This window comes from Sminthopsis crassicaudata, chromosome 3 (assembly GCF_048593235.1).
Source record: "Sminthopsis crassicaudata isolate SCR6 chromosome 3, ASM4859323v1, whole genome shotgun sequence".
Lineage (NCBI taxonomy): Eukaryota > Metazoa > Chordata > Mammalia > Dasyuromorphia > Dasyuridae > Sminthopsis > Sminthopsis crassicaudata.
In genome coordinates this window covers 635302163-635324645 of record NC_133619.1, presented here as the reverse complement: position 1 = coordinate 635324645, position 22483 = coordinate 635302163, and the positions used below count along the sequence as shown (strand labels likewise).

Genomic DNA, 22483 nt, shown 5'->3' with positions numbered 1-22483 from the left:
GCGATGCCCCGAGACCTTCCTGAAGGACTCCGAGGGAAACCAGGGAGTGATGCGCTTGTGTTCTGATTCGCTCACCTCCGAATGATCCAGGGACACAGGCCACATTCTAGGGCAGAGGGGAGAACCAGCACCGTGCCAGAGTAAGCGGGCGTGCACCCATACGCGCACACACAGGCACGGAGCTCCACACAATCTGATTTTCTGTAAGATTTTCCTTCTTTTATTTAAACAGACTTTACAATGGGGTCGCTTCTAATCTGCGTAACAGAGAGTCTCAACTTTTCCAGCAATAAGACATATTTTCATGAAGAGATTGAGAAAAAAAAATAAAAACGAACAAAAACTATATCACAGCCCAAAACATGTGATTTAAAAAAACGAACTAAGGCTGAGCGCTGAGCAGTCATGGGGCTTAAAAAAGAGGGGGAAAACATTTCTGCCCATTTCCACAAGTGGTCAGGAGTCTGATCCAAACCTTTCCCAAGGAAATCAAAACAGAACAAGAGTCAGAACCCATCAGTTCCATCAGCAGAAAAAGGAAGTTCGCTTTGCTGTCTACCATTTGGATCATTCAGGGCCCTAGCATCGTGGACCACATTTCAGCCTAGAAGACAAGAAGCTGCCTTCGGTTTGAGAAGAGAAAAAAGGTCAAGATTGCACAGCCCGGCCTCGAGGGGCTCTCTGTGTGCACAGGCCCAGCTGCGTAGCCATGGCTGCACAATCAGGCCTCTTCCCTCATCTCCTAGGTAACAGAGGGCAGCTTAGGGGGAAGGCATCACTGAGGGGGGAGAGCAGAGAGCAAAGATGGGAGGCCATAGCGTGGCAGAGTGGTGAAGAGAAGGGGTTTTGGCATTTCCCAGGGAGGCTGGTTCCACACTGCCTCTTTCCTTCCCCCTTCCTGCCAGAAGGCCCGCGGCCACCAACACATCCGATTTCGGTGCTCTTTCCACCTCCGCCACCTCCATATATGGAGGATGGGACAACTGGATGTTGCCTTCCCAGTGGGTCATTCCATCGGCACGTCTGGAACCAAAGGTGGAAGGGCGGGGGAGACCCGGGAGCAAGCACACTCCGAGAAGGGCAAAATGGGCTTGCCCATTACAGACTGGCCAGCTCCCCGCCTCGGCACAGCAGGACACATAATGAGACATCTCTTCCCCCAAGACCCAGATCAAAACAACTAGCTCTAGAAAGACAGACAGAAACATACAAAGTGGTAGATTTAAAAACAATCCTAAGAAAGTCAAAGGCTTATAAATCAGGGGTGGTTCTGTTTTTGCTGTAACGAGAGATCCCTTCCCTCCTGTGCCATCCCTAGAAGGGGAGCAATGCAACCGCTTCCCTCAAGTACTGGCCTATTAGCCTAGTTGGTCACCCACTGCAGAGAAAACTGGTCCCAGAAACGGCTGATGGGTTACGTGCTACAGCTCTGAAGGAACACGGCGCTTCCTTGCCAGGGAAGCAGAGACCACACATCTCCAAAGTGCATCTCCATAGCATGAGGAAGGTCTGTTCTCGCGGACCCTCACTGGGCACACAGGACAGACAGTTCCCAGCCAGCCGCCGTGGAACGGATTTTTCTCTGTGGACTGTTCCACTCCTTCTGGACTCGTCTTCCCGGCTGGGAATCTGTCATCCTGTGTGGAGTGGGATCCATCACACCCTACTGCAACTGGCAGAAAACCTGCCTCCAGACCAAGTCAAAAGATGAGTCAAACAAGTCTGAAGCTTGAGAAAGGAAGTCTCCAACTCTATTGGAATCAAAAGGCCAGATGATACACAGAGTGGGATTTCATGTGTTCCACAGGGGACCAAAAGTCAATCCTGAACTAAGGAACCAGGGACAAAGCGAGAGGCCCGAGGCCAGCCGGTGGATGTCTGAGGGGCACCTGCATCAAAGGGAGAGACCTACAGGGATCGATGTGGTCACAGGTGGGCTCTGCCAATTGCCTGTAGGAAGAGAGCAGCTCCTCAATAGTGACGGACAAGAGAGCGGAGGCCAGAGGAGATCCTTGTGTGGGCAGGAGAATATCTCCTCTGCCCCTCCCTAGAGTGCCCGCCACCAGACAACATCTATTGCTCTCTCCACTACAAGCCCTTCAGGGGAATCTGCGACAAACGCAACACATTCTGAACAGCCTGTCAGTTTCTCTGCAGATTTATTTAAGTAAACAATGACATCTTGCGATCAGAAAGCAAAACAGAATCTTAATTTCATGTTTTTGAGGGGGGGAAGGAGGGTGGTATAGAAGGAAAAAACCCTTTCCTAAAAGTCATTTCTTTTGTCATTCTAAGTGAACATAAACACACTAAAAATGCTGAGATAAATCGAGGCTGGCCCCGGATAAGTCTAAGAGTTTGTCACTGGCCAGCAGAAGCATCTAACAGTTGACTGGCTACCTGAACTCCTAAGAGTTCACCCTAAGCCTTATTAAGACATCCATTTTGACAAAAACCAAAAACCAAAACAGTGAGGAGCCAACGCCGGGCCTGGCCGAAGCTCAGCCCTCCCACCGGGGGGTAGTCAGGCTGCCACAGGGCAGCCCCGCGAGCCCCCCGGCCACCTCCCAACCGGGATACTGGCCACTTCCGTCTCACTCCAGACCAGAGTCCTTCACCTAAACTAAAAACGGTACATACAACGAGGGCTAGGCATTGAGTTTCAGGTTTTCTGAAAGACCGAATTATGTAAAATGAAAAACGTGTTTACTTCAAACAGGTCCAACAAAGTGGATGGGGGCCCGCGCTAAGAGAGCGAGCGTCACGAGCGCCGGCTTCTCGTCCACAGCGCTGAGGTGCTCTACGGCCACAGACACACAGGGAGGTTAAGAAGACAGGAATTCAAGACTCTCACATATTTCTCGGATCCCAGCCGTGCCCGCTCTGGGGTCTGGCTTTGTTTGTGTTTTGTAAAGGCTTCCAAAACTAAACCCCAGGAGCCCAGCAGGACCAGACCCGGCTTGTTTGTCATCCATCCCAGGGTCACGCTCCGCTGCCCAGAGTCTCACTCGTTCCGCTCCAACCAAGGTCTTGGAATCCCGGCGTGAGCCTCATTCCTGAGCTATGCTTCTCAGGACATACTTGACTGTGTAGGCAAAGGCGGCGAAGCCGACTATGACAAAGAGGTTGGCCAGAGCACCCCCCAAGAGTCCGTGGTTGCGGTTGGCCTGCTGCAGGCCCGCGTGGTTGGGGCCGGCCATCGGCACGTGCCCATTTAGCAGCTGGAGCCCGTTCTGAGCGTGGTGAGTATCCCCGTCGGGGACCACGTCTGGCAGCGGGAGAGGCTGGGGTCGGCTACTGAGTTCATCTTGTGCTTTCTGTTTTTGTTTTATCTCCTAGGAAAAGAAGCAAAGAAAGAACCATCATCGGCAGGGAAAAGCATCACAAGGCCAACTAAAGCAAGCACTTTCTGAGGAGGAGGGTCTCCCTGGCCTCCCATCCCCGGGGACAGATGCGCTCTGCTTCCACAGGCCTAGGAGTGGGCCCTCCCTCATGCCCAGCCCACCTCCCCACTCTCTTGGGGGGACACGGCCCCTCGCCTGCGCTTTATGCTCCCCCTCCTTTTCTGGTCCTGTTATGAGGTGTATGCTCCTTAAGGGCAAGCACTGTCCTTCCATTTTTATATTTGCATCCCCAGCATTTAATACAGCGCCTGGCACTACAGACACTTAAATGCTTCCCGACTGGGGGCATTTTAGAACAAGCCATCATATACAGTCTCTGCAGGAGATGTCTGTGTGTACCCTGCAGCTACACTCCCTGAATCAAAGAAGATAAAATCAAATGAAATAATGAAGGGAGCACAAAGCCAAGCAGTACTAAAAGGGGGTACATGGGACACACCTGTTTCCTCCCAGACTATTACATTATTTTCTATGGAAGGAGAACCAATTTTCAACCTTCTCATTCCTTTCTAAGGAGTACTCACCTCCACCAAATCAGGAAAGAGTTCACAAAATACTTTGTCTTTTAAGTTAAATGCCAAACTCTGTGCAGCAAGTTGTTTTTTCTGCCAAGAAAGAAAAGGATCACCTTGAGAATAAAATGTCACCCACATAACTTTAAAATGACTCGAGAAGAAATTATGTTTTGGCCTGGCGTTACCATATCGATGCTGAAGAAAGCAGGGAGATGGGGGCTCTCGCTAACATCTAGGTGATTTGTTTCTCGGAACTAACTCGATTTCTCCATCTCCTATCTCATACTTTAAACTCACTGCTTTTATTCCCTTTACAAATGTTACACATTCTCACGCTTATCATTTTGGCCCAGTTCATCAGCGGCAGAAATGAAGGCAGGCACTAATTACACACAACAGGAAAGAGATGATCTATCTTCAACACAGACAAAATAGCCATGAGAGTTCAGCGTCCCTCGTTTCCTAACACGCAGGTGGAGCAGCCCCAGGCCGGAACCCACCATTTCTTAGCTCGTTCCAATCAAAAGTCCTCAAGGACTCTCAGGGTGCTCACCTCCCATTCACAAGCCATCAGAAGCTGCAAAAGATGAGGGCAACCCAGTTTTTGCCACCCCCAAAGAGCAAAGAATAAGGAGAAATATGCTAAGCCAAAGCAGACAGTTCTTAATGTAGAAATGAGAAGGATCTTCATGGCTAAGGAGGGAAACATGGCACTAATTAGGCTGGGGAACCTTCCCTTAATGAAAGAAGGGAAGGGACAACTTTAGCAGGGGCTATTACCTATGTTCTTTGGACAGGGGAATGGGGAATATGACCTCGTGTTTTCTGCCAGGAATACTGATCTCTGAGGGGCACAGAAACAGGGTGCCATGAACAGGGAAGAGAAGGACCAAGGATTCCCTGGGGATGAGCCAGGGCTCTGGCTCTGGTGATACAGAAGTGCCTCTCACAATCTAATTCCACCCCCTGGCTTCATTCCAAGGTATTCCCTTTCTAACATTCTCTGCTCCAGTAAAGGGAGCAGTTCTGTTCTTCTCCAGCCCTGGGTCCTTGCACACACCACTTCAGGGTCTCAGGCCCAGCTCAAGTGGCAAACTTTCCCTAACCCCACAGCTAGAACCAAGCTTCTGCCCGGGGCTGGAGACTATGATGCTGTGAAGGGGAGAACTCCAGAGAGCGGAGAAGGTGGGGCGAGATGTCGGTCACCATCAGATTCTATGGTTAAATTAAGCTGAATGAAGGGACTTATTTTCTCTGTATCCTCAGACCTAGCACACTGCAGGCGCTTCAAACACTGCTGGCCTACAACCCCCATTTTCCACCTAGAATACCCCCACCTGTGAGATGTTCCTAAGGACTCACTGTGTAGTCTGAAGTTTCTATGCTGCCCAATGTGGGGCCCTTTTCCACCATAAAGCTGAGCAGACCCGTCAAGATTGTTGAGACTGACCAAGCTGGATTCCATGTATCAGGGTGGAAATCAGTGATTGAAAGGCATAACCTGCCAAAAAAGGGAGGGGAAAGGCACCCATTTATTGAATATACACATGATGCCCCCTGCATGGATCCCAAAGAAATTGCAGAAACAATAGTGGGGACAAGTGAAACGTCTTACCTTGTATTACATTTAAATCTTCCATTGGGAGTTATCATATAAATACTAGGAGGTTTAAAAGGAAATTCTCTGGGGAAAATTAGTTTTCCATGATAATAGCCACCTAGATGAAAACAGAAGAAGGTCAAAAATAACTTCTTTAGTACTCTGGGAAATTTCCTTGTAGCATTTACAAAGATAGACCTGTTGCAAATAAAATGTAAAAAAAAGAATCATCATCATGCTTTCCCCAATTGCAGACCGAGTCCACTGGTCAGGTCCTCAATCTAACCACATAGAAATGTCTACTTTACAATTCAGACAAACCCAGAGCAGCTACCAGAGACATCAGGCCTGGAGTCAGGAAGACTTCAATTCAAATCCAGCCTCACACACTTGCTAGCTGTGGGACCCTGGGCAAGTCACTTTACCCTGTTTGCCTCAGTTTCCTCTTCAGTCAAATGGGGATAATAAAAGTCCCTGTCTCATCAGATTGTTGTGAAGATCATAAGAGATCATCATAAAACACTGAGTACAGTGCCTGGCACATATTAAGTACTTAATCAGCTATGATTATTATAATTATCGAAGCATTCTGGAATAAGTGCCTCCACAAACCAAACAAAGCTGGTGAAGAAGACACCTGGGAAGATATCCACTTTACCCTTCATCATGTCTGCCTACAAAAGTCAAACTACACTCAACTCCTTTGGCTGGACTTTGGCAGTGCAGTCCCTGATAGTGAAGTGCATCTTCCCCCCACCCCGTGAGTTCCACCTCCGCTTCTTCGGTCTCCTCCCCTCCACCCACCCAATCCAATCCCTCCTCCTCCACTGAGGGAAGCTCCCGGTGTCACCCTAAATCTCACCATCTCTTGTGCCCCTGAGCTCTGACAAGTTTTCAATGGCTATACCCAATGTAACAAGCAGATGCTCCCTGGGAGAGCCCTCGTTTCATCTGAGAATTTTGGTTGATCTTCCTCTAATATCCAGATAGAATGAAAACTCTGAGGGCAAAATGTGGGGGGCCCAGGACCACCAGAGAACAAGTCCTCCAGGTCCCAGATGATGGCAGATCTATTACTACCTCTATGGGAATTACTCTGAAGTACCCCGAAAAAGCTGCTCTGGATCAGAAGGACTCCAAAGTTTCTAAGGTTTCAAGGGATTGAGAAGAAGTGGCAGACACCTTGGAGGCCGGGCTTCCCTTCTAAGCAGACCTCTTCATTCATTCATTCTTCCAGCTTTTGCTTACATTTCCCAGGGAGAAGCCCACCATCTTCCAAGGCAACCATGAGATGGCTCCAATTGTTAAGAGAGGTTTCCAGCCAGCCAAAAGCAGAGGCTGTTCCTCCCCAGGCTCTAACTTGCTCACAAAAAGGCTAGCCAATTCCAAATAAGCTTTTATCCAGTTCACCGAAGCAAACTCAGGAGACTGGTGAGGCAACCGCAATCCAAGATAAAACTAGCCAAGGTCCAACCATAGAACATGTGGTCTTCCTTTGTAAGACAGTGAGCTCCCATCCCCAGGTATTCCAACAGAGAGGGTCCATGGCATGGCTGCTGCTGACTCTCAAGAGTGCAAAGCTGGACAACAGCTGGCCTCCAAGGTCTCTTCCAGCTCCACGATTCTAATACCCTTACTTAAATTTCAAATACTGTAAAAAGTTGAATAAAAGTACGTCTAATGAAAAACACAGAACTTTAGGATCTTCAGAATGTGGAAGTATTAAGAGTCAATAAAGAACTGTACCATGTTTCCTTAAGCTGCTACCCGACAGGGGACACAGTCTTGCCACAGAAAGGACACATGGCAGTGCATCCTCCTTGGGAGCACGAAGGAGGACAGCCCGAAAGCTGACTCCTCCTGCGGCCTTGGCTTGCTTACCTTCATAAGGAGTCATCTCAGGTCCTCGGACAACATAGTGCCTAAGGGAGACGGGAGACAAAGGTCAGAGTGGGCCCACGTCAAGGCTGCCTGAAACAGCCCCAGCCTCAGCCATCAGATAGCCCTGGACAAACCCTGAAGCACAAGTGGGAGTGCACCAAGCAAGGAGCAGAATCCAAGCACACAAACAACATAATGTCTAATTAAAGCTCTTTCTATAGTACTATGTTTCTTTATATGATTTACTCTGAACTTAACAATTCTTTTACAAGAAGTAAATTTTACACATTAAAAGTTATAATAACTCTTCAAGTCATTTCCTCTATGTCTCCACTGGCGTGCTGATACTTCTAAAATTTGGTCTTGGATGACTCAGTTATCAAATCCAATTCCAATAAACACTTCCGTCTACAAACTCCTCAAACCATGATGGCAGACGCTGAAATCACTTTCAGATGATACACTTTGAAAAGATGAAACAAAAGTGCGGTCAGAATGTTTACACTTTTTTCCCTTAATGTAGCCACAGCCACTTACTTTTCCCATTAGTCGATAACTGGTTAGTAGGTCTCTACTGTACACAAAAAGTCGGAAAAATACTAGAACCATCTCGCCCTCATTGATTCTGTACAATCAAATGGTCCCCAGCCACATTTCAGCCAATCTGATAAATTAGATGAGAACTAGTTATCACCCACAAATAATCCAGAAGTAATATGGCTACCTTGGGAGGGGGGGGAAAAAATCAGTTATCAACCCATACAGTAAAGGAGGATAAAGTCAACTAGAGCAAAAATATGTTATGAAAAGGGGAACAAATTGCCCCTTGGGAATAAAACATACAGGGACATGTTCAACCCATGCGACATTTCATGCACAGAATAAGAAGTAACAGGAAAAAAAGGATGTAGCTCTGATTGGAGGGCTCAGGCCTTAGCTGAGCAGTCAATTCCTACAAATGGCTTCTCTGAAGACACTGGTTTCATGGGCTCCTCTAAAACAGACTCACTTGGGAGGCAACAGGGAATGATGGGAAAGGAGTCAGTTCCAGCTCGGTCACCATGAGCTGTACCACCGCGATAGGGTCCCATCAATTCTCTAAGCTGCCCATTTATTCATCTATAAAATGAGGCTGAACACAAGGATCAGCGCCCTATGATTTTTTTCCTCCATTTCCATCTTGTCAGTTGGACAACCGGGACCAAAAAAATGCAGACTCCTCAAGAATGCCATGAGCAGTAACAAACTTGAGATATTTCTTTCAAAGCAAACATTTCTAAGGATCATTCTGAAAATTTTTTTCATCTACATTTCTGCCTAGGCACCTCAAATCTAAAATTTGCTATTTTTACATTTTAAGATAAGGATTTATACAAGGGTCTTAAGCTCTAAGACCCTCGTTCAGAACTTTATAAACTGTACTTGTGGTCATCTCTCTCACACACACACACGCGCGCACACACACACACGCACACACGCGCGCACACACACACACACACACACACACACACACACACACCCTTTCTGAAGTGTTCAATACCTGGATGCATTCATCCACTAGGGGTCTTCAGACATTAAAAGGAAAAAAGCAAAAGGCATGAATAGCTACGAAAGCAGGGAGCCCAGCCTTCTAGAGACCCATAAGTTTTTTATATGCTGATGAAAGTGAACCAATGCGAAGCCTTACCATTCCAGAATATTCGAAGGGAGGGGTTCAGCACAAATATAAGGCACTGGGTCTTTTTTAATTCGAAGGTAGTCTTGTTTAAGCCTCTGGGTTGCTGTTGTTGGTGCTCTCTTATTACTGTTGTTGCTCATCTATTAAAAACACAGACATGAATTATGAACGAGCTCCAGACCTCAACAGCAAGTCATTTAATATCAACATTTCACTTCCTAAGTCCGTTACTCTGACACATCCATTCAGGCCAGTCCCCCCTCCCAAACCTCTCTCCCCACGTTCACTGGCCCCGCCACCTCCCATGTGTCCATACACTGTGGACTCTTTTCTTCCTCTGTAGCTCATCAACCATAAACTCCTATTCCTCCTTCCTTCAAAGTGCCTCCTCCCCTTCTTTCTGACACCCTGTACACAGTCCACTTCCTCCTCCTCCTCTCTCACCCTCTGAGACAACAGTATCCTAATTGCTCTCCCACTTCCAGGCTCTCCTAGGGACCCAAAGCCCTCACGGGTTAATGCTCCTAAAATACCAATTCTATATTGCCATTACTTAACCAAAATCTCCCCCAGATCCCCATCTCACATGCCTGCTCAACACCCATCCCCAAACTCTCTCAGACTTTGACCTGCTCTCGCTCTCGCTCTCTCCCTGCCCTTCCCCCAGCTCCACCTGTCTAAAACTGAAATCATCTTCCCAGGCAGCCTGTGGTTCTCCCTGGCTTTCCTAATTTTATTAATGGAACATACTCCCATTCATTTGCGGGGATCAAACTCCCAAACCAGAGTCCCTGCCCTCACAAATCAGTAAATACTTGGGAGGGAGGCCTAAGTAACAGAAAACAGAAAGAGATAACACACCCAATCCCTGTGGCCTAAGTAACAGAAAACAAGAAAGAGATAACACACCCAATCCCTGTGGATTCCCTCTCCTCTTTCAAGTTCAAGGATGGAAGCCAAAGGAGATGTTGCCATAGAGTAGAAGTCAGATCTGGATTCCAGCCTTAAAACATTGATTCCCTATATGTCCCCTAAATCCAGGCACTCGCCAAATCCTGGGGGGTGGGGGTGGGGGGCATTTTGCCCTCCAAAATGCCTTCAGCTGCTTTTCTTCCCATCAGTACCGACCTAGTCTAAGCCTTATTACTTTGGACTAAAGGATGAAAGTCACCTCCTGGCTAATCTCCTCACCTTCAGCCCTTCCCCTCTAATGCAATTCACAGGAGGCTAGTGACATGAACCTTCTCAAAGTGATCAGTGATCAGGGCCTTCTACTGTGAAAAACATTCAATGGCTCCCGGTGTCCATTCAAACTGGCATTCCAAACTCTTAAAAAGGACCCAAACTGACTCTTTTGGCCTTTCCTTCCCCCTCCCACGCTCCATCATACAACCCCAGCTTCAGCCAAATGTGACTACTCACCATTCCTCAAGCCCTGGTCCTTTTCCACCTCTGTGCTTCTGCTCAGGAGAGTTCCTCTAAGCCTTGTAGGTTGAAATCCCATCCACCCTCTATAAGCCAAGTCCTCACAAAAGCTGCTTCCCTCTTTGGACTCTCACGGTGCTTTATTCTTGACTAGATCACCCACTCATCATGTCCCACCTCCTGCTACAGTCCTGCTTCTCTCCTCTATCAATCTCAGGAGGGCTCAACCTCCCGGGGACCAGCACCTGGAAACACTATGTAGGTACCAGTCTTCTCACTGCATCCAGTGATCCTGAACTCTGGATTTTCAAATGAGATGAGTTTATTCTTATATGATTTTTACCATCAAGGTTAGAAAACACAGGCACATTTAAAAGGCTCCAGCCCTGACTCTGCCAAAGACTCCTTACCTTACCTTGGAGAAGCTGTTTTTCCTCCCCAGGATTCAGTTTTCATATCTTTAAAAGGAAACCATTAGACAATCTGATCTCCAAGCTACCTTTCTTTTCCTTAAAGCTAAGACTCTTAGACTAGTCTGCCTCCAACAAGGACTCAAGAGAGCAGAAAGGCCTCATGGGGGAGCTCCACAGCATCAGTCCTACTTCCAGTTTCTCCCAGCTCACTTCCAACAAGACCACTCTTCAGCTACAACCACATTTCAGGGAGTGTGCTCCCAGAATGCTACTGGGCAGTCTTGGGAGCTGGCTGTACTTGCCATGTCACCTGAGCAACCAGAAGGGATCAGGAGCTCTTACAATACCAACACGGACAAACACCTGTTCAAACTGAGGAAGGGAGACTGCTAAGCCTACCATAAGAATACACCTGCCAAAAAGAATGTTGGCTTGTTCTCTGGAAACGAAAGCAACAGCCTGACACACAAGCAGAAGTGAAACCTGGGTAACACAGAGACCATTCTGTCCCAAGGCATAAATACTGAAAACTCATTTCTAGTGCTCAATTTTTTCCAAAGGATGTCAAAAGTGAACTGACATCAACACAAACCAAGTCAGGCCACAGGGTATTTTGCTATTTTATGAACAAACAAACCAAGGGCACAATGTGACCTTCAGCAGCACAGTCTGTACAGATCAAAATTTCAATCCATGAAAAAGAATATAACTACAAACAATAACCTGCATGTATGTACAGGTGCGTGTTTTTGTGTATGTGTGTCTATGCATGTATTCTATCACCTACCAACTTCATTTCCTTTCCTACATGCCAAGTTTATAGGACATTCATCCCGGGGTCAGTTTAGGGAAAAGAGTTTGCCTCTTCCAAGTTATTCTGTCCAAATACCAAGCTCTCTGAGCTTTCTAGGACAAAACCAAAGGCACTAGGGGAAAAAAAGTAAAGATGATGCCTTAAGACAGGATTCCTAAAGGGCAGGGATCACCCAATGTACTGTGTGAGAGTGCGCACACAAACCTACACACAGGACAGAAACCAGAAGAGAAATAATTTGAACATCTAGAAACTCAAGAAAAATGATATAAATGATCAACTCCAGAGTCTTGTCTTTCAAATCTCAAATATTAAGCTTATTCAATTATATCAAATACATCTGAATACAGCCCGGCTAAGTTTAAAGAGATTCATGAGCAGAAAGTTAGCCCTAGCACTTTCACAAAACACATCCTGCTCAGGGTTCAGGTTCTCTCTCTCTTCTTCTCTCGTCACATACCACACTATACATACACACACACTCAAAGGGACTTGTGACAAGGTAGTATCAGTCAAGATAGTGTCCACACCAATGAGATCACAGTTTCTTGAATGTGTGTGTTGTGTGTGTGTGTGTGTGTGTGTGTGTGTGTGTATTAAAACACATAACTAAATCTAGTATGGAAGACTTTTCTAAATATAATGTTAAGCCCAGTCTCTGAACATTTATTAAATCCTTACTATGCCTAAGACACTGTGCTTTTAAGAAAGGCACAATTATAATTCCCTCCCCACCTCCAAATCCCTAATCTTCTGGAGTATACATTCCAATGAGAAAGGCAAATGTAAATAATTAGTTATAGATAAGACAGAATCAGTGTAAAGGAAGATATTCTGAAAGCATCTGACAGGGAGGGGAGGAGACCCTGAGAAAGGGCTTCTATCATACAAGGTAATATTCTGAGTCTTCAGGTGTTGAGAAGACAGCTGATGCAAAGGGAGCAAAGGGAGATGAAATATGACTGTGGTAGGAAATGCAAGGAGGCCAATGTGGCTGACTTATGGAATACTTGGGAGAGGAATGAGGCTCAAGTGTTATGTCCTGTTGTCTCTCAATTGTAATCCTTCTCTGGGAGGAGGTTTCTTTTCTGTATAGGAGGCTGGAAAGGTAAGAAGGGGCCACAGGATGCATGTGTGTCTGTGAGGGTCACGAAGGCCTTTAAAGCCAAACAAAGGAGTTCATGTTCTGTGTGAATCTGGAGGTAACAGTCACTGGTTGATATGGCCACACGAAGGCCCCAGTCATCTCAGCAGCTGAGAGGGGAGAAACTGGAAATGACTACATTAATGACAACAGCCCAAGTGGCACTGACCTAGACTGAACAAGGGACTGGATAGAGGGGAGGGAAGAGCAGAGGAGGATGCTGAGGTTTAAGCCTGGGTGACCGGGAGGATGGTGCTGCTCTTGCCAGTAATTGCAAGTGGAAGATGAGTACTGTTTTAGACAAGTCACATTTGAGATTTCCAAAGAACATCTAGTTCAAGATGTCCGAGGAGTTTGCTCTGACTGTAATTCAGCGGAGGCTGGGGCTAAGGAATCACCTGCAGAGACACTGACCCCGTGGGAGCCGAGATCACCCAGCAAGAGAGGACAGACTCCAACTACAGAACTGTATGTAACAAGCGTTGACGATAACAAGTCTGAAAATGAGCTTTGCCCCTAAAATGGGAACTCTGAAAGGAATGTACAGCTGTATACTAACACAAAACAAAACTAAAAGAACAACCGATTATTGTTTCTCAAAGTCAGGGAGGGAGGGAGAGGACAGGAAAGGAGAATGCAACCTCCATATGGATCAATACATGCAAATACCAGGTAGAGGCAAATAGAGGCAAAGAGCTACCTGCTGGAAGGCACCTTAGACAGGAACCAGGGCAGCCCAACCCTTTCATTTCATTCATGAAGTAATGGAGGCTCAGAAATTGCTGCAGCTCACTGGTGGCAAGTCCAAGGATATAAAAACACAGATCAACCCTCAGCTCTTTCCCCTATCAGATTGTTCTCAGGGAAATGGCCTCAAGAAACTAAATTCATAAACAGTATTTTAATAATCATAATTTCTACAGCATATTTCCCTTTTGCTTTCTTTATGCTGAAATCAAAAGCTATCTGGCTTCTCTGTGTGGGGTGGGTGACCTAAGAACTTCAGGTTCCTGCACACAAAGGACCAACTTAAACAAAGCCCAAGATGCTCAGGAGGCTGGAGGGAAGCGGGTTTTTGTAGCTCAAGGACCTCAGTGAATGGCAGCTCCAGGAAAGCCCCTTGTCTCTGGGCCTGTTCCTTCAACCACAAAATCAGAGTCAATTCAATGGCCTTGATCCATTCTTGCTCTAAGTTCCATGCCCCTGTGGCACATCTAGAAACCCCATCTCACCACTGGAAATGGGATCTTCAGTCTGGACACTGAGTGGGCTCACAGGGTTCTCTGAGTTTTATTGAAGACGCACACCCCTCCCTCTGAAAGAATCAACCCACCCCATGGACTATAAAACAAAGCCCAGCCTACTCTCACCCACTTTCTCCTGAGGACAGGCCAGGTGTCCCTAAAGTCTGAGTGCAGTGTTAAGCTTTTTAACCACCCCCTCTCTTGCCCCAGCCCCTGGCACACAGCAGGCACCACTTGCTGCACTGATGAGATGCTATCACAGAACCCCGGACCAGACCCTGAAGTCATCCTCATTTACCTTTCTCTGAGGCTCTGAAAGCATAAGGAAGTCCAAGAGGCTTTGGGACTACGCTTCCAAGGCAGCTAAGAGAGACACCAGCAGGCCTCCCTCCGGCTCAGGCAGGAGCAGAGAAGGGCACTGGGCTGATGGTGTTTTAGGAAGCCCGCCCCTTTTTTTTGGTGGGGGGAGGGGGAAGCAAGGGAAGCTCCAGGAGGATGGAAGCAGAAGAGTGAAGAACAGCAAGAATTATCCGCTGCTGTGACGAACCAGCCTCCACACTACTGGATTTGTCGATGGGAGCTCCGCTCCCAGCTACCTGTGCAAAGCTCCTGCTTGGCCAAGACCTTCTCTCTCCAGGCCTCAGTTCCCATCTCTGGGAGACAGAGGCCAGACCAGCTAAATCCATTCCCTCCACTCAGAGAGCATCTCCTCGGGGTCCAGCGGAGAGAGCAGTGGCACTGGATCCGGAGGATCCGCTCAGTTTCTCTGAACCTCTGGGCACATCCCGGCCCCTGAGGCCTCAGCTTCCTCTTCTATCCCAAGCTCCTTCCAGCTTTAAATCCCAGATTTCCCGGGCTAAGCTCTGAGACACTCCCGAACCACCCCAGGACAGAGGTTCCGGGGAAGGCTGGAGCGGCGGGAAAATCCTGGACAGTCTCTCAGACAGCAGGGAGGCCCAGTCTCTCCTAATCAGAAGGCATCATTCACCTTTTAAAACACTTCTCCTTTCTCCAACCACTATCTGTGTAAAGCTGGATTTTCTTCATTTGCTTCAAATCAAAACAGACTGAATGCAAACTGTCTTCTACTCCAATTGTCTTCTATGGAGCCAGACATTCAAGAATTGCAAAAATAAAGCAATGTCGTCACTATTCTCGTTAAATTTTTTTTGTTGTTTTTGGAAAACTTATTTTCACAAATATTACTTCAATATAGAAATGTTTACTACTTTTAAATGAATCCATAAATACTTACTGATTTTAATATTACTTATTATTAGTATACTTATTAATTTTAATTTCGAAGACAGCAAACGTTGATAGATGTAACCCACATCAACAACAGACCTTTGGGATCCTCAACTTACTATCGAGGGATCCTGAGATAGAAAAGCCTTAGAATATCGAGGTAGTAACAGTGGGCAGCCATGAGTGTTACCAGCTTGTGAAATTTACTAAGCAAATAACACTTTCTCTTAGTCTGTTTCTTCCTCAAGTGGGGACCGGGTTCAAATGCAGACTCTGACTTCTCTGGCTTCGTGACCTCGGGAGAATCGGCTTTTTAAGTATTAGAAATGAGAACGAGGTCCGTCCAAGTGCGACCTCTGACCCTTCCCACTCATGACCTTGGCTAATAAGAGGACAGAGCTCGGGTTATTTGTACCGGTCACCCCCGCGGAACCTCAGCTTCCCAGGCGGACAAAGGGCTGGAGCAGGGCCGTCCCGGAGGCTCCCTGCATTTATTAAGCCCTTCCGGAGCGCAGGCACACACGGGGGAGACCAGCCGGGCAGAGGAGGCTGCGCGGGTTTTGTGTCTCTTCAGTAATGTTCGTTTCTAACTTGTTTACAGTAACGGGCTCTCGCCGGTATTTTCCTCCGCTCCCTAACTCCCCCCAAGTCCCCCGGCAGGCACTCGGAAGGCGCTCACTAAACGTCGGCGGGCCCGGCCCGGAGGTTAACCGCTTCCCGTCCCCTGCCTCAGTTGCCCCGCCTGTCCAAGGCCGGAGGGCGTCCGAGCGCGGTCCCTCTCGCCCCCCGGGGCGGGGGGCTGCCTGACAGCTGGGGAAACTGAGGCCCCGGGCCCCGACTTACCCAGGGCCGGGCTGCGGGACGCGTCGGGAGTGGGAGCGGGGAAGCCCACCTCGGGCCTCACGGTCACGTCACCTCTCGGGGCCTCGGGGGGCTCGTCTGCGCCGCTGGGGGAGGGGAGCGCGGGCCCGGAGCCCCGCCGATTGTTACCGCGGCCCCGCCCCGGCCCCGCCCGGCCCCGCCCGGCCCCGCTCACCTCTCCCACCGCCGCCGCCGGGGTCGTTCCCGGGGCTGCCGCTGCCGCCGCCGCCGCCGCCGCGCTGGGCCCGGGCCCGGGCTCGCTCCGCCCGCCGGGAGGGCGAGGGAAGGAGGGCGGGCGGGCGGGGGAGCCGAGCTGAGGCGGAGCAGAGGCCGGGCCGGGCCGGGGAGCCGCCGCCGCCGCCGCCGCCGTCCGGGAGCGGGCCCGTCACACCCTCAGTCGCCGCCGCCGCCGCCGCTCCGGCTTCCAAGATGGCCGCCCTCCCGGCCGAGCCGGGAGCCACTTCCGCTTCCGGGAGCGAGCGGGGCACCTCCCTCCCTCATTCCCTCCCTCCTGGTCTCCCTCGACGCTCTAGGCCGCGCGGGCGCCAAGGACACCGTCGTCTCGCTGCTCCTTGGTTGGGGGCGGAGCCGAGAAGGGGGCGGGGCAAGGGACGGCTACGGGGCTGGCCGTCCTCCCCGCCCGCAGCCAGACTTTTGTGTCTCCCAAGTGCCACGGCTGCAGGGTCCAGCATAGCCCCCGGGCTCGGCCTTTTCCCCGGCCGTCTATTCAGCCGGGCCCTCTCAGGCATTTAAAGGGTTGGCTGTGCTCCGGCCCTGTGCGACAAGTGGGGGTACTGAGGCCCGACCCACAGTGGGGAGATGCACGGACATGGATCCACACACATGTACACACGTGTACACAAGCACACATACATGCACGTCTAGTGTACGTGTGTGTAATGTGTGTGCATTTATATACACACATATGCTGCATACAGCACCGCCCAGGAGGGGCTTACAGTGGGGAGATGCACGGACATGGATCCACACACATGTACACACGTGTACACACGCACACATACATGCACGTCTAGTGTCTGTGTGTGTAATGTGTGTGCATTTGTATACACACATATGCTGCATACAGCACCGCCCAGGAGGGGCTTACAGTGGGGGAGATGCACGGACATGGACCCACATACATGTGTACACTCGTATACATACACAAACACACATGCATGTCTAGGCATATATGTATTATATATGCAGTGACATACACACAGTATGCCACATGTAAATAAATGTGCACATTGGTGGAATGCTGGAAGAAAACCAAAACGGGTGCTGCTGATGAGAGCCCCGGGGAGCTTGGAAGGCTCTCCCCGGGTCACGCACAGATAGTTCATATGAACACTTGGGATGGCTTTTCTCACATTCTTTGGAGCGACTGCAGATCTGTTTTGTTCAGGCAGCCCGCAGCCCCTTCTCCGCTGATGAGGGCGCGCCACGGTGGGCGATGCCGGGCTAGCGTCTTCTAGGTCGCACGATCAATTCCAGGGTTCTTCAGAGAGACCTTGAGAGAGGACTTGGATCTCTTCGGACCTGCATGTGAGCGCTTCCCTCAGGTGAACCCTCCGTAACATCGTTTTTTAGGTAAATGTGTTTGGCATTCTTACAGTGCCCGTGGTCCGGTGGAGAGTGGGGCTCTCTGCAGCCGAGTTGGAATGCTTGGCAGTTTAGCTTGAGTAAGGCCCTCAATTCCCAGCACCTTATCCTGCCAGGTGATCTTCAGAAGCTTCCTAAATCCACCACATGGAAACGATTCAGTTTCCATTGGCACAGCGCTGGTATGTGCCCGGGTTTCACAGGCATGAGAGGTCAGCACAAGGCTCTGTAGCTGTTCAGTTTGATAGGCAGCCTTCTCCCCCCCACTTTGCTTTGGAGCCCCCCAAACACTGAGCTAGCTCTGGCAAAGCGTGTGTCAATCTCCTCATCTACTTGGACATCCCTGGAACGCAGACTGCCGAAGTAAGTGACCTTAACCATGCAATCTTTTTCCATTTGCCATAACTGATGATTCCACATAAAGAATGGTGTGGGGCTGACTGATGGAGTATATATATATATTTTCTTAATATTAATTGCTAGGCCAAAGTTAGCCCAGCTAGTAGAGAATCAATCTATACTTTGTTGTATCTTAGCCTCCGAGGGCCCCTGGAGAGCTCTTCTGAGAGCAAAAAGTCGCACGCCTACTCTCCCTCCACTTTAGTCTTGGCTTTTAGCCTTTTTCTGTTAAATAATTTACCATCAGTGCAGTCGCTGACCTTGGTGCTGTTTTCATTCTCATTGAAGGTGACCAACAACAAACTTCATGCTTGTTCTAATGGAAGGGGAGAATGAGAACCTATGTACAAACAAGCTATAGGAAAATAATTTACAGAAGGTACCAGAATTAAGAAAAATTGGGAAAGGCTTCCGAGAGAAGCTGGGATGTTGTCCTTCATTCTCAAAGAGGACCATACTATCAGGGAGGGTGTGCCATGTCATGCAAGTGAGTTGTACTTATTTTTTATTATTATTATTGTTATTATTTTGGTGAGGCAATTAGGGTTAAGTGACTTGCCCAGAGTCACACAGTTAGGGTATCTGAGATCAAATATGAACTCAGGTCCTCCTGACTTCAGGGCTGGTGCGCTATCCACTGGACCATAGCTGCCCTGAGTGAATTGTATTTAAATGCAGATGGACTGTGCAAGGTCAACAGCCTCACTCCTCCGGAGTTTTCTAGGTCAGTGGCAAGATATAAATGAGGACAATTGGAGATGACCTTAGATTGCAGTCTCAGTTTGACTGAAGCTGTGTACTTCATTGGTAGGTAACAATTAAGGCAAAGAATGTCCTCTTCTTTTATCTCTCTTTTGGACTGAGACTATTCCTATCCCCAGACCACTCCCAGTCTTGTTCAATCTAAAACAAAGAATCTACATCCTACACCCTTCTTGTTGTCCTTTGTTCTCAAAGAGGACCAAAATCGGATTACGTGTGTCCAACTGAGGCTGATAGGAGCTCAGAACCAATTGGAGCTCAGAAAGCTCTGCCACAGGTCGGACACAAATAGTCCCTATGAACATTTGGCGTATTTCTCTAACTGCCCATCTCATGTTTCTTTTGAGCTACTTCCATTCTACTGTATTTATAGAGCATGTCACCTTCTCTGTTTGGGAACATGTCATGCTGGGTGATACTGTGCCAGTGTCTCCCATGTCATACAATTAATTCTAAAGTTTGTAAGAGAGACCTTGAGAGTGTCTCTCTATCACTTTTTCTGATTGTCTTGTGATCACTTGCTCTGTGTGAGTTCTCCATAAAATAGTCTTTTTGGCAAATGTATGTTTGGCAGTGGAACAATGGGCCCATCCCAATGGAACAAAGCTCTCTGTGGTAGAGTTTGCATGCTTGGCCGTTTAGTTTGAGAAAGGACCTCAGTGTTTGGTACCTTATCCTGCCAGGAGATCTTCAGACTCTTCCTAAGACAATTCAAATGGAAGTTTCCTGGCACGGCGCTGGTACACTGCCCAGGTTTCACAGGTACAACAATGAGATCAACACAATAGCTCTGTAAGTCTCCAATTTAATCTCCTCTCTCACACTAGCCTGAGCTAGTTGGTGGCAATGCAATATCCACAGTGAGGAGAATGTTAATCCTATGTATAAACCCTGTTATTGAGAGAATGGACAGGAAAATAGGACAGGGGAAAAAAGGTTGTGTCTCTCCATTTTTAATAATTGGCTATTTAGTTTGGAACTATGCTCAAAGGGCCATCAAATTGTGCATACCCTTTGGCCCAGCAGAATTTCTACTGGGCTTATATTCTAAAGAGATCTTAAAGGAGGGAAAGAAACTCTTTGATTGTGGCAACCCTTTTTGCAATGGCAAGAAACTGGAAACTGAGTAGATGTCCATCAGTTAGAGAGTGGTTGAATAAGTTATGGTGTATGGATATTATGGGATATTATTGTTCTATAAGAAATGATCAGCAGGAAGATTTCAGAGAGGCCTAGAAAAACTTACATGAACTGATGCTAAGTGAAATGAGCAGGAACAGGAGGTCATTGTACACAGCAACAGCAAGATTATACAGTGATCAATTCTCTTCAACAATGAGATGACTCAGATAGTTCCAATGATCTTGTGATGATGAGAGCCATCTGCATCCAGAGAGAGGACTGTGGGAACTGAATGTGGATCACAACATAGAATTTTCACTTCTTGTGTTGCTTTCTTGAATTTTATTTTCTTTTTCTTTTTCCTTCCTTTTTCATCAGACTTTTCTTGTGCAGCAACATAATTATATGCTTATATTCAATATACATATATTTTTCCATGTTTAACATATATTGGATTACTTGCCATCCAGAGGAGGAGGTTGAGAAAGGGGGAAGGAAATTGGAACACAAGGTTTTGCAAGGGTCAATGTTAAAAAGATTATCCTTGCATATATTTTGAAAATAAAAGCTTAAATTAAACAAAAAATAATTTGCTATTAATATGGAATAAATAATATTTCTCTCGCTCTTGACCTTTTCTGTCTCCCCATTTTTGCTCCATATTTGCAAAATTGATTTTTCTCCTCAATTTTATTTGTTTTTAATTTTTAGTTCCAGATTCTCTTCCCTCCTGACAGTCCTTCCCCCATCCATTGATAAAGCAAGCAATATAATAAAATTTGATTAAAAAAAAAAAACCCAAGTTAAACTCTAAATTTGTCCTCACTGAATTTCATCTTATTATATCTGGCCCAAGTTTTTACCAGCTGAGATCTTAATATTTATTTATTTTTACTTTTTTTTTTTTTTAATTTTGAGTTTCAAATTCTCTCCCTCTTTCCAGCTCCTCCCTTAATCATTGAGAAGGCAAGCAGTATAATAAGCTCAACTTTTTTTTTTTTTTTTTAACCCAAGACTAGGACCTCAGAATCATTCCCATTGAATTTCATATTATTAGATCTGGCTCAAAGTTCTTACCAGGTGAAAATATTACGGTAATTGGCTCTGTCAATTTCAGCCATTCCTTCTAGTTGGTTCAAATACAAATTTACTCTTTTCTCCAAATCATTGAGGAAATGGTTAAGCAGCAAAGGACCAAGTGCTGCCCCACCTCCATTCTTAACCTTGTCCATTCCTATCTTTATCACAGAATACCAGAGCGGGTAGGGACCCCAAAGACCATTTAATCAAGACTTGATTTCTAAAACATTCCTGCAAATGGTCACTTATCTCCCTCCGATGAAGGGGAACCTACAAATTTATGAGTTTCACCTCCAGAAGCAACCCATTCCATTCTGGGGACAGTAATAATAATAATAATTAGGCAAGCTTTCTTTTTGTAAAGTCTAAATCTACTTCCCTGCAGTTTCCACACACTTCTCTTAGTTTTACCTAATACCAAGCAGAATAAATCTAATCCTTGTCCAATTCAAAACAGTTATCATTCACCCCTCCTCCATTCCTAAGTTTTCTCAGGCTAAGCATCCCCTTCAACCATCCCTCCGATATCATAAACCTTGACCTCTTAACTTCTAGTTCTCCTCCCCCTCTTTCCTCCCTCCTCCACTTTAGACACTTTGCAGCTTATCCACATCCTCCCTAAAATGTCACAGCCAGGACAGAACACAATATTGTCGATGTTGTAAGAACAGGACAGATATAAGAGAGTTACTCTCTCTCTAGTCCTGGACACTATGTTTCTCTTCTCAGCCGAAGACTTCATTTGAATTTTTGGCAGCTATAAAACATAGGGTTTATCACATGCAAAAAAACATGAGAATTAATAGAGGGGGGGATACAAGTTTTCTAAATATTTGGCTCCAAATTCAAAACAGATTCTCACCAAGAAAATTTAAAGATGAAATTGGAAGAAAAACAAGGAGGATAATGGACTAGATCATCAACATTTTTATATTTTTATAACAAACTAAGCTTTTTTATGGATGACAGTGGAATCAGCGATTTGGATTCACTTTTCAGCCCCTGATATTCCATATAAAAAGTAGAAATGAGGAAATAAGCTAGATGAAATCAAATATAGGCAGGGACAAACACAATGGAAGATTTTGATTTGAATGTATACAGTTTGGAGGTATCGATTCTCTATCTGAAAGAGAAGATGGGAAATTTTTAGGGGAAAATATCATGGATGTGTTTGCTACTACAAAAAAAAATGGACAAGAAATCATCAGTAACTGCCAATCCTATCTGTTGTGTTATCTCTCTAAGCTTTTCGTGACAATAGTCCATTCATGGAGTGAAGGCATCC

At 47.0% G+C, this 22483-nt stretch overlaps 1 protein-coding gene across 3 annotated transcripts; it reads right to left on the bottom strand.

Moving 5' to 3' along the window:
• Positions 1 to 197: 197 nt before the first annotated feature.
• On the bottom strand, positions 198 to 16636 carry UBE2J2 (ubiquitin conjugating enzyme E2 J2). Of its 3 annotated transcripts, none has more exons than XM_074306616.1 (7): positions 16403 to 16636; positions 9088 to 9218; positions 7401 to 7441; positions 5535 to 5637; positions 5282 to 5420; positions 3929 to 4009; positions 198 to 3335 (listed from the first exon to the last, which is right to left on the bottom strand). In XM_074306616.1, exons 2-7 carry the CDS (start codon positions 9216 to 9218, stop codon positions 3051 to 3053), a joined length of 780 nt encoding a protein of 259 aa, XP_074162717.1. In that variant the 5' UTR covers positions 16403 to 16636; the 3' UTR covers positions 198 to 3050. The 3 variants fall into 3 exon arrangements, with proteins under 3 accessions (XP_074162717.1, XP_074162718.1, XP_074162716.1); XM_074306617.1 differs by lacking the exon at positions 16403 to 16636 and adding an exon at positions 16210 to 16351; XM_074306615.1 differs by lacking the exon at positions 16403 to 16636 and adding an exon at positions 14417 to 15274.
• Between the last annotated feature and the right edge of the window lie 5847 nt (positions 16637 to 22483).